Source organism: Labrus mixtus, chromosome 20, assembly GCF_963584025.1.
Source record: "Labrus mixtus chromosome 20, fLabMix1.1, whole genome shotgun sequence".
NCBI lineage: Eukaryota > Metazoa > Chordata > Actinopteri > Labriformes > Labridae > Labrus > Labrus mixtus.
The window spans coordinates 10288582-10300016 of record NC_083631.1 but is presented as its reverse complement, the minus strand read 5'-3'; the positions used below and the strand labels follow the sequence as shown (position 1 = coordinate 10300016).

Genomic DNA, 11435 nt, shown 5'->3' with positions numbered 1-11435 from the left:
AGATCTAGATGTTATAGATGTTATAGATGTTGTAGTTCTATGTGTTCTATATGTTATAGATGTTGTAGATCTATATGTTATAGATGTTATAGTTCTATATGTTATAGAATTTGTAGATCTATGTTATAGATGTTGTAGATGTTGCAGATCTATATGTTATAGATGTTGTAGATCTATATGTTGTAGATGTTTTAGATGTTGTAGATCTATATGTTGTAGATGTTATAGATCTATATGTTATAGATGTTGTAGATGTTGTAGATCTATATGTTGTAGATGTTATAGATGTTTTAGATGTTGTAGATCTATATGTTGTAGATGTTGTAGATGTTGTAGATGTTATAGATCTATATGTTATAGATGTTGTAGATCTATATGTTGTAGATGTTATAGATGTTGTAGATCTATGTTGTAGAGGTTATAGTTCTATATGTTATAGATCTATATGTTATATATGTTGTAGATCTATATGTTATAGATGTTGTAGATCTATATGTTGTAGATGTTATAGATGTTTTAGATGTTGTAGATCTATATGTTGTAGATGTTATAGATCTATATGTTATAGATGTTGTAGATCTATATGTTGTAGATGTTATAGATCTATATGTTATAGATGTTATAGATCTATAGCTATAGATGTTGTAGATGTTGTAGATCTATATGTTGTAGATGTTATAGATCTATAGCTATAGATGTTGAAGTAGCTCTTCATGTATGTTGCAGGTGATCAGCTGCAGGTGTACCGTCTGCACGTCGTCCTCGAACACCTCCCTAGCCTCCTCGTAGCTGCACATCTCCTCCACACACTCTCTCTCCAGATTGTCGGCCACCACCACCTCAAAGTCCCAGCTGTTATAGAGCAGAGAGCGAGACAGGAAGGAAGACGCCGCGCGCTCCTCCATCTGCACGGGGGCTCCTGCAGGACAAACAACAACAACACTGAGACACATCCAGCACAGCAGTGTGTGTGTGTGTGTGTGTGTGTGTGTGTGTGTGTGTGTGTGTCTCTGTGTGTCTGTGTGTGTGTGTGTGTGAGCTTACCTGGCTGTTGTCTGTAGGGGACGAAGCAGAAGACGAGCTGCAGCAGAGACAGAACACAGATCCACACGGCCGCCATCTCAACAAACAAACGCCACAAGAAAGACGAGAAGGACGTCTGTAAAACCTCACCTGTCCAGGTGTCTCCTTCTACTTATTCACCTGTCCAGGTGTCTCCTTCTACTGGTACAGCTGTGTGTGAGAGGTGAAGTCAGTCACTCTTGTAGAGCTTCAGGAACATGGAGGCTACAGGTTCACCTTCTTTATTGTGAGGTGAGTTGAAGTTTCCCAGAGTCAGATCTGAAACCTGTTAGACGACATACCTGCAGGAGGGAGGGACCTCCACAAACCTGTCTGTCCACCTGTCTCACTCTCTTTACTCAGTGTTTAGTCAGTAAAGACAAGCTGCTCTCATGAACTCTTCTGTCTGATTCATTCAGAACTTTAGAACTCCCGCTGTGTTTAAAAAGTGACAAACACAGAAGAAGAAACTGAACACTCTAGAGAAACAGGAAAAGGAAATGAGTTCCTGTCAGAAGTGGAGGACAACACTGACATCTAGTGGTACCACTAAGTAACTGCAGTTTAAAATGCCATATGTTAAAGTTGGGATGACATAAGAAACAATAATTACTTAAAGAGAACCCCCCTCAGGGACCCCCAGAGTCCCCAAACCTTATTTTAAGAGCCACATGAAGGTCCTCTCAAACATGCTCAGACTGGTAGCCTAGCTGTTAGTGCAGGTGACCCAGGTTCAGGTCTGACCACCAGTGGCTCCTTTTCCGCATGTCTTTCCCCTATCTCTCTTTCTCGCCCCTTTTCTTTTTTTGGGGGGCTTTTTATGACTTTTTTGGAAAAAATTGGAAATCAGTGTTGGGAAGGATTTGTGGGAAAGGAGCCACAGGTCAGATTTGAACCCGGGTCGTCCACTCCAAGGACTACAGCCTCTGCATATGCGATGCGCACCCCAACCACTCGCCTCTCTCTCCCCGGGTTTCTGACTCTATCCACTATAAAGATCCTTAGAAGAAATTAAAAATGACAAACCGACAGGTAAACAAACAGACAGGTAAAAAAACAGGTAAACAAACAGACAGGTAAACAAACAGACAGGTAAACAAACAGACAGGTAAACAGACAAACAGGTAAACAAACAGACAGGTAAACAAACAGACATATGCAGACGTTCAGTTTAAGTAATTAAAGACGAGAGAAATGTTTGATTTAAAGTTTATTGATAAAAGAAGTTTGAACTTTAATATAAAAATCAGGATGTTTTTAAAAGGAGATATAAATATGATGTTCTAAAGACAAACTGAGCGTTTGACCTCTGACCCCGACCCTTTACTGCACCACTACAACAATTGAAAACAAAATAAACGACCCTGTTGTCAGAGGATCGTTCTCGTGTACAGGATGAATTGTGGCCTAAAACACATCACAAATGATGGGGGCAGTATCTGCTGACAAGACCCCGCCCCTAACGAGCATCACAGATGAGACAGATTACAGGTATGAAACAGGTATGAAACAGGTATGAAACAGGTGTGACACAGGTATGAAACAGGTGTGACACAGGTATCACCCCTAACGCTACAGGTTGACAGACATGAAGGTTATTTACAGCGACACTCGTCCTCGCTGACACCTGCTGTTTGTCCACCTTTGTCTGCTGCCCCCTGCTGGCGGACGTGTAGCATGACCGTTGTGAGAGGTGTTGCCACATGTTGAAATGTCACAGACATTTTGAAATAAAGTAGAACATTGTAAATATGTTAATCAGTCACAGTGCTGACCGGAGACACAAAAAAATGACTTTGGTAAAAAGTGCAAATAAAAAAAATAATGCACCCCGTGTCTCTCTCTCTCTCTCTCTCTCTCTCTCTCTCACGCACACACACACACACACACACACACACACACACACACACACACACACACACACACACACGCACACACGCACACACACGCACACGCACACGCTCCTCTTTGGATGAGCTGCAGTGGGATGAGACTGTGGTCTCCATGGTAACCATCCTCAGAGGAGGACACAGGGACAGCCCCCTCCCTTCTGTTTGCCCGTGTGGTGAGCCGGAAGAGGAGGACTCTCCATCTCCTGAAACCGTCTGAGTGTGAGCGAGGGAGGAAGAGAGAGAGAGATGAAACTTCAGGGTTTAAATAAATACATTTACTGTAATGGGATAAAAAGGTTTTTTAAATGTGAATAAATTAAACATCTGGAATTGGTGTTGGACTGGAGGGGGCGTGTTCTCAGTCTGAGCGCTCACACAGGAAGTGAAAAGAATCAGACGGGTACCTGATGATCTTAACCAGCTCCAGGAAGCACTCGTCCACGTTATAGCGGTTCTTGGCCGACGCCTCCATGTAGTGGATCCTGTTCTCTGAGGCGAACGCCTGAGCGTCCTCTCTGGAGATCTGAACACAGAAAGCATGGTCATCACCATGTCTTCAGAAGTGATCCACTGAGCATGTGCAGTAACCTCTTACCACTCTCTGCTGCTCCAGGTCCGCTTTGTTCCCCACCAGCACCATCGGGAAGTCGTCTCTGTCCTTCACCCGCAGAATCTGAGTGTGGAACTTCTGCACCTCATGGTAGCTGAGGACACAAGGACAGAGGACACAGGTGAGAGGACAGAGGACACAAGGACAGAGGACACAGGTTAAAGGACACAGGTGAGAGGACAGAGGACACAAGGACAGAGGACACAGGTTAAAGGACACAGGTGAGAGGACAGAGGACAAAGGTTAAAGGAAACAGTATAAAGGACAGAGGGCACAAGGACAGAGGACACAGGTTAAAGTATACAGGTGAAAGGACAGAGGACACAAGGACAGAGGACACAGGTTAAAGGACACAGGTGAGAGGACAGAGGACAAAGGTTAAAGGACAGAGGACATAAGGACAGAGGACACAGGTTAAAGGACACAGGTAAGAGGACAGAGGACACAAGGACAGAGGACAAAGGTTAAAGGACAGAGGACACAAGGACAGAGGACACAGGTTAAAGGACACAAGGACAGAGGACACAGGTTAAAGGATACAGGTGAGAGGACAGAGGACACAAGGACACAGGTTAAAGGAAACAGTATAAAGGACAGAGGGCACAAGGACAGAGGACACAGGTTAAAGTATACAGGTGAAAGGACAGAGGACACAAGGACAGAGGACACAGGTTAAAGGACATAGGTGAGAGTTTGCTCAGGTCGAGAGATCAGTCTAAACTGTGACCTCACTTCCTGTTTGCTCAGGTGTTTTACCTGCCCCGGTCGTTGAGAGCGAACACGAGTAAGAATCCTTCTCCTGATCTCATGTACTGCTCCCTCATCGCTCCAAACTCCTCCTGACCAGCTGTGTCCAAGACTGACACACACACACACACACACACACACACACACACAGTTAGTCTTAATATTAACACAAATTAAACCCATGTGTTGTCATCAGAGATTTCCTCAGAAGATGATTCATGTGTGTGTGTGTGTGTGTGTGTGTGTGTGTGTGTGTGTTTGTGTGTGTGTGTGGTTTTGGAAACATCAGTGTGACCCAACATTCTGCAGCCTGCCCACTCATGACAAGTCCTAACAGGGCCACACACACACACACACACACACACTCTTTTTCCACACACTGACTCAGACCCACAGGAGTGTGAATGTGTGTGTGTGTGTGTGTGTGTGTGTGTGTGTGTGTGTGTGTGTGTGTGTGTGTGTGTGTGTGTGTGTGTGTGTGTGTGTGTGTGTACACTCACTGTCCAGTCTGGTCTCCTTTCCGTCCACAGAGCAGATCTTGGTGTACGAGTCCTCGATGGTCGGGTCGTAGTCGGAGATGAAGTAGGACTGAAAAGAAAGAAAGAAAGAAGAAGAGACACTAAAGACTCGTTTACACCAAAGGAACTCGATCCAGGGACCAGGAACCTTTACACCAAAGCAACCCAATCCAGGGACCAGGAACCTTTACACCAGAGGAACTCGATCCAGGGACCAAGAACCTTTACACCAAAGGAACTCGATCCAGGGACCAGGAACCTGTACACCAAAGCAACTCAATCCAGGGACCAGGAACCTTTACAACAAAGCAACCCAATCCAGGGACCAGGAACCTTTACACCACAGGAACCAGTTCTTACTACATCAGGAAAGTGCTGCTCCCTTTTTAAAAATCTGCAGCAGTGATTCATGTTTCTGTTCACTTCAGGGACATCATGAGCAGGAACGCAGACTTTACAACACCAGGAACTCTCACAACAGGAACTTATTTTCTAAAGGACTTGAAGCAGATTCTTGTCCGTGTTTCCATCGAGGTGTAACAATCTTTGACGATCAGTAAAACCTGCCCTCTGATGTGTGAACAAGTGTGTAGCTCAGTCCATCAGGGTCTGCATCAGTCCTTCAGGGTCTGCATCAGTCCATCAGGGTCTACATCAGTCCATCAGGGTCTGCATCAGTCCATCAGGGTCTACATCAGTCCATCAGGGTCTGCATCAGTCCATCAGGGTCTACATCAGTCCATCAGGGTCTGCATCAGTCCATAATTGTCTGCATCAGTCCATCAGGGTCTGCATCAGTCCATAAGGGTCTGCATCAGTCCATCAGGGTCTGCATCAGTCCATCAGGTTCCTGTAGGACTTCTGTTTGTGTTGCCGTGGTAACAAACAGGTTAGCATGAGCTCCGGTGGTAGGGTTGTCACGACAACAGGGTTTTAACCTTCTATAGAAAACTGGTCAAAAATCAAAGGATAGAGAAAACCTGTTTGTCACCATGGCAACAACAGGCAAGAAGATGATTGGTCATGGATTGTCCTTGTAGTTTAACTCCTGCACGCCATGGCAACAAACAAATGCTTGTGTTTGTTGTTGATGTTTGAGTGTGAGTGTGACTGAGACGGCGCGCCCCCCCCCCCCCTTTTCTGTGTGTTTTCCCTTTTGGGCCAATCAGACGAGAGAAACATCACATCACCTGTGGAGTTATCTCACAGCAGCGGACGAACAAGAAAAAAGTAAATAAAGAGAAAATCAACAACAACAAGTGTGTGTGTTACTGTGTGTGTGACTGTGTGTGTGTGTGTGTGTGTGTGTGTGTGTGTGTGTGTGTGTGTGTGTTACTGTGTGTTACTATGTGTGTATGTGTGTGTTACTGTGTGTGTTACTGTGTGTGTGTGTGTGTTACTGTGTGTGTGTGTGTGTGTGTGTGTGTGTGTGTGTGTGTGTGCGTGCGTGGGTGTACCTGGATGAACTGGATGGTCAGCGCGCTCTTGCCCACCCCTCCTCCTCCCACCACCACCAGTTTGTATCTCTCCTCCTCTCCGCTCATTGTTACCGAGCCGGGTCTGATCCGGGATTTATCCGGGACCGATCCGGACCAAAGATAGTCTGGGACCTGAAGAGTGTTGCAGCTGCCAAGGCCCAGAGCCGATGAGAGCCGATGAGAGCCGATCCTGTGAGCAACAGTTGTGTCTTCAGTATAAAGTTGTTCACATGGAGCTCATGGTGGAGCGGACTCACGGAGAGCAGCAGCGGGGCTTTGCGCTGATCCACGCCGGGGACAGAAGCCTGTTCTCAGTCACAGTTTCTCCTTCGCGACCTGTGAAGCTCCGAGCTGTTCTCCTCCTGCAGGCGGACTGAGGGCGGAGCTACTTCCTCTTTTCTTTCTCTAAAACTCACACAGACTAACACAGACACACACAGTAACACACACAGTAACACTAAAACACACTAACACACGCAGCCTTCAGAGTGTGTGTGTGTGTGTGCGTGTGTGTGTGTGTAACAGTAGTTAAAGTTGTGATCGTGTGTTTCGTCTCTTCGGATCATTAAAATGAAATCTGAGTTGAACACATTCCTTTAGCGTGTGTCACTTTCCTTATTTGGTCATTTGGAGGTTCCGTGACGTCACATTAGACTTTTTTTTAACAGGATGTAAGAAAGCAGCACGAGGGCAGAACAGGGTGCGTCATCCTGATCTATAACATCTGGATCTATAAAAAGTAGATCTAAAATCTGTGTGTGTGTGTGTGTGTGTGTGTGTGTGTGTGTGTGTGTGTGTGTGTGTGTGTGTGTGTGTGTGTGTGTGTGATATCCTTGCCCTGAGGCAGCACATACTTCACCTCTGTACCTGAAAACTTCACCAGGAGTTCACCTGCAGGGGGCGCTCATGAGGCGGACAGAGAGCTGAAGTGTTATATTTTTGCACCGGATGTGAAAGCAGTTCAGCCCTGTGATTGGTTAGTGTAGATTCTACTAAAATGATTTCATCTTTATTTATTATAACACAGGAGCCTGATCACCTCTGTGTATCTTTACACTGAGACTTTAAACTGTAACTGAGGGAATCAGCTGCAGACCTCTTCTGCCCCCTGCTGGACATCAGAGAGAATGCAGGTTTAAGATGTAGAGCTGCAGAATGTTTTAATGCCGAGTGACACCAGGCTGTCAAATGAAGTCACCATGATTATTAACAGTGAAACGTTTACATCTGTGGTTCTCAACTGGAGGGTCGGGACCCAGAACAGGTTCGTGGAGTCGTTGTCAGTGAGTCCTTAAAACACGTTTGTTTTGTTCTGACGTCCAAACGGCTTCAAAATCAATCCGAGTGGTTGAAACTTTTCAGTTTTTCATGTCACAACTTCTCGTTAAGAGGTGCCGGTGGATCCTGGGGCTGGACCAGGTGAGAACCACAGGTTTATTATACCATATATTGGCTCCGAAGGTGCTGTCCCGCCCCGCTAGGAGAGAGAGCGAGGCTGTGTCTGCTCTGAGGCTTTCAAAATAAAAGCTTCACATATGAACTCAAAGGCTCTTACTCAATCAGACTCACCTGTCACTCAAATCAAAGTAATGAATTCATGTTCCATTCTGACAGCAGGGTATCACTTTAGGGGGGTTAGGTCCTGAGGGGCTCTGTTTGTTGAGACACCAGCAGGGGGCGCTCTTATGATGAAAAGCTCGGTAACCTCTGATTTATGTAATTTAATATTCTGACACATTCAAACATGTTGAGTCAATCCGACAGTTTAATGATCATAAATACATGAAATCAAAGTCTTAAGCGCTGATCACAAGGTCACATGATCAAATGATCACAAGGTCACATGATCACAAGGTCACAAGATCAGCTGATGTTTGTTTTCATGTAAACTTTTTATAGAATCGTCTCTGTAATAAATAAATCATCAATAAATAAATCAGCTCTCTGTCTGTACAAACATCATTATCTTTAACAAACATGCTCACACATAAGCCCCGCCCCCTCTCGTCCTCAGCACCTGTACGGCAGGGCGGGCTGTCCCATCTTCACAGGAGGGACAAACAGACCCCCCAGTAGCAGCCTCTCCCCCCAGTCCAGCAGCTTGTTGAGGCTGAAGCTGAACGGGGACAGCAGACCCTGTTCCTTCTGCTGCCTGTGGGGGGCGCTGTGCTCTCTGTGGACGTCCTGTTTACTGTCTCTGTAAGGTGTGGTTGCCCCCCCTGCAGGGGGGACAGGGCTGACTCCCAGCGGTGTCAGAGAGAGGGTGAGGCTCTTGCGTTTGTCCTGTAGTGAAGCAGAGGATGCTGGGAGTTGTAGTGTGAAGGGGGGTGGGACATGATGTTCCCTCTGCTGCAGGTTTAGAGTCTCATGAAGATGTCGGATCCCCCTTTCGTCAAATCGGAGTCTGTGTCCGTTCTGATCTGTCAGATCTGAGGCTTCCTGATGCTCCGCCCTCTGCTCATTGTGGGCGGGGTTATAGTCAGACTGTTGCTCATTGTGGGCGGGGTTACAGTCAGACTGTTGCTCATTGTGGGCGGGGTTAAAGTCAGGATGATGGGTGATGGCGCCCCCTGCAGGCGTGTTGAGGCTCAGCGTGCTCTGGAAAAGCTGCAGCTGACCCAGGAAGTTAAAGTTTGGAGAGATGGAGGGACGACGCTCCTTCACAAACCTGCAGAGACACAGGACAGCAAAGTTAGGACTTCTTAGGACGACCTCTCACTCTGATAACAATACATCTGATCTGAGTGTGTACCTGTAGGCCTGGTCCAGGTCCAGTCCCAGACTGTACATGATGTAGGCCACAGCGAGGGCCGGAGACCGAGAGATCCCTGCTGCACAGTGGACCAGGACCGAGGCCCCCGAGGACATGGCCCCGTCTGAAACACACACACACACACACTGTTAGATGTCATGAAAGTATACTGTACATGAAGAGTGGGGGAGGGGAGGGGAGGAGGGGGCTTACCGATGAAGCTGAGCGCCTCGGGGATCCAGGGCAGCAGGTCGTCCCACAGAGAGTCGTCGATAGGGATCCGAAGGTAACGAGAGTGAGGCAGGAAGGACGGCTGAGGACTACAACGACTCACAGAGAGGACGTACGAGATCCCCAGAGACGACAGGCCGTCCTGCAGAGAGAGAGAGAGAGAGAGAGGGAGAGAGAGAGAGAGAAAGAGAGAAAGAGAGGGAGGGAGGGAGAGAGAGAGAGAGAGAGAGAGAGGGAGAGCGAGAGAGAGAAAGAGAGAGAGAGAGAAAGAGAGAGAGAGAGAGCGAAAGAGAGAGAGAGAGACACTATGAAACACAGGGCAGAGAGAGAGAGTGGGCGTGCAGAAACTTGACAGAACTATCTCGAGTACAAAATGATCTAATCGGACATTGTTTTGATCCTTTGCTCTCCATTAGGGGGCGCTCATAGCTCTAACACTCCTGCATGACGTCACTAAAGCTCTCTACATGAACACCAGCAGTCAGCTGTAAACAACACCAACACCTCCTCCAATCAGTAATAATAATAACAATAATACAATGACTTTAATACAAATGATTGCATGAAGGAAAATGAAAGCACAAAGTGACGTCATTATAAGAACATAAAAATAAAATTTAATGATGAAGTATATTTATTAACATCGATCTGCAGCGCTCACACTCACCTGCGTCACGTCGCTCTCTGCTCCCAGGTAGAGTCTGGGCAGGATGTTGGAGAGTGGAGGTTTCTCCGAGTCTCTGTCCCGAGTCCACAGCATGTCTGAGACAGGAAACACACAGCATGTTACACCTGCAGGGGGGTCTACCTTAAAGCCTCTGGGTTTCTGTGTGCGCAGCATGCAGGTCTGACAGCAGCGACTCCTCGACTGAGCGCTTCTTTCTGTCGGAGCAGGTCAACCTGCAGCTCCTAGAGACCCCATAGTCCTGCTGCTCACAGAAACCTGCAGCTCCTAGAGACCTGCAGCTCCTAGAGACCCCATAGTCCTGCTGCTCACAGAAACCTGCAGCTCCTAGAGACCACAGAAACCTGCAGCTCCTAGAGACCTGCAGCTCCTAGAGACCCCATAGTCCTGCTGCTCACAGAAACCTGCAGCTCCTAGAGACCACAGAAACCTGCAGCTCCTAGAGACCCCATAGTCCGGCTGCTCACAGAAACCTGCAGCTCGCAGAGTACTGCAGCTCGCAGGGTCAGTATATCAAAAGAATATGAACCTTGAATGTTACTCACTGTCAGAGTCGCAGTCGGTAGTTTTCTGTCTGCAGCAGCTCCTGGTGTCTCTGCCTCTTTGTGCTCTGAGCTCGGCTCCTCTAAACTATGAGCTCATCCTCAGTCCAACAATAGATCAGCACGAGATGATGTCATCTGCAGCCAATCACAGGCCGGCAGGGCGCGCAGACTCAGCAGAGATGATTCTACACCTCAGTGATCCTGTGCAAATATTAAAACGGACTTTTTCTTGTTCCTTCAGGTGCATTAAACGCGGCAGTCTGAGCATGCGCACTGTGCACACAAGTTTATCTCTGACCCACATCCTCTAACATGAAGTCAGATCTTTATTAACGAGATGGAGCAGAGGAGGCTCACAGTGGTTCATGTGACGTCATGCTAAAGCCTTGTCTTTAGTACGCAGACAGCATTCTTCCTCCTGTCCAGCAGAGGGCGACTCCTCAGTGATAAACTACGGAATCAGTGAAGATTCATAAAGCTGCTGCAGGTGTCATAGTGTATCAGTCAGTGTGGAGGAACTTTATATGTGACAGCATGTTTGTCAGAAGTGTTGGCTCCTCCCACTGACCACAGCTCAAAGTCTTACACTAAAGATGGATGATCAGGTTGCTTTAGATCAAATGTTACTATAAGTAGTGTGTGTGTGTGTGTGTGTGTAAGAGAGAGAGAGAGAGGGAGGGAGAGTGTGTGTAAGAGAGAGAGTGTGTGTGTGTAAGAAAGAGAGAGTGTGTGTGTGTAAGAGAGAGAGTGTGTGTGCAAGAGAGTGTGTGTGTAAGAGAGAGAGAAAGAGAGAGTGTGTGTGCAAGAGAGTGTGTGTGTGTGTAAGAGAGAGTGTGTGTGTGTAAGAGTGTGTGTGAGAGAGAGAGTGTGTGTGTAAGAGAGAGAGTGTGTGTGTGTAAGAGAGTGTGTAAGAGA

General features: G+C 46.9%; 3 protein-coding genes and 1 long non-coding RNA gene across 8 annotated transcripts in view; 1 reads left to right on the top strand and 3 right to left on the bottom strand.

Annotated features, from left to right (window-relative positions):
- prrg2 (proline rich Gla (G-carboxyglutamic acid) 2) overlaps positions 1-1343 on the bottom strand; it is a 4708-nt gene extending 3365 nt beyond the window's left edge. Inside the window, exons 1-2 of one of the 2 annotated variants that reach the window (XM_061027306.1) lie at positions 1174-1343; positions 747-919 (exon numbers count right to left, since the gene is read on the bottom strand). In XM_061027306.1, coding sequence (XP_060883289.1) covers positions 747-905 — 159 coding nt within the window. In that variant the 5' untranslated portion in view covers positions 906-919; positions 1174-1343. Of the gene's footprint in view, positions 1-746; positions 920-1044 lie in introns of both variants that reach the window. The other variant, XM_061027305.1, reaches the window with a different exon arrangement.
- Positions 1344-2259: 916 nt separating this feature from the next.
- On the bottom strand, positions 2260-7009 carry rras (RAS related). Its single transcript, XM_061065545.1, has 6 exons — positions 6287-7009; positions 4812-4899; positions 4321-4423; positions 3550-3658; positions 3359-3477; positions 2260-3167 (listed from the first exon to the last, which is right to left on the bottom strand). The coding sequence occupies exons 1-6, from the start codon at positions 6371-6373 to the stop codon at positions 3080-3082; spliced, it is 594 nt and encodes a 197-aa protein (XP_060921528.1). The 5' UTR covers positions 6374-7009; the 3' UTR covers positions 2260-3079.
- LOC132995531 (uncharacterized) lies at positions 3636-4455 on the top strand. Of its 4 annotated transcripts, none has more exons than XR_009677027.1 (4): positions 3636-3771; positions 3814-3920; positions 4028-4148; positions 4214-4455. It is a non-coding gene; the product is annotated as an uncharacterized LOC132995531 (long non-coding RNA). The 4 variants fall into 4 exon arrangements; XR_009677025.1 differs by having other exon boundaries at positions 3638-3771; positions 3807-3920; positions 4014-4148; XR_009677024.1 differs by having other exon boundaries at positions 3642-3771; positions 3807-3920.
- Positions 7010-8054: 1045 nt separating the features above from the next.
- On the bottom strand, positions 8055-11123 carry si:ch211-195b15.8 (dual specificity protein phosphatase 8). Its single transcript, XM_061065544.1, has 5 exons — positions 10521-11123; positions 9958-10052; positions 9273-9432; positions 9060-9183; positions 8055-8975 (listed from the first exon to the last, which is right to left on the bottom strand). Exons 2-5 carry the CDS (start codon positions 10048-10050, stop codon positions 8318-8320), a joined length of 1035 nt encoding a protein of 344 aa, XP_060921527.1. The 5' UTR covers positions 10051-10052; positions 10521-11123; the 3' UTR covers positions 8055-8317.
- Between the last annotated feature and the right edge of the window lie 312 nt (positions 11124-11435).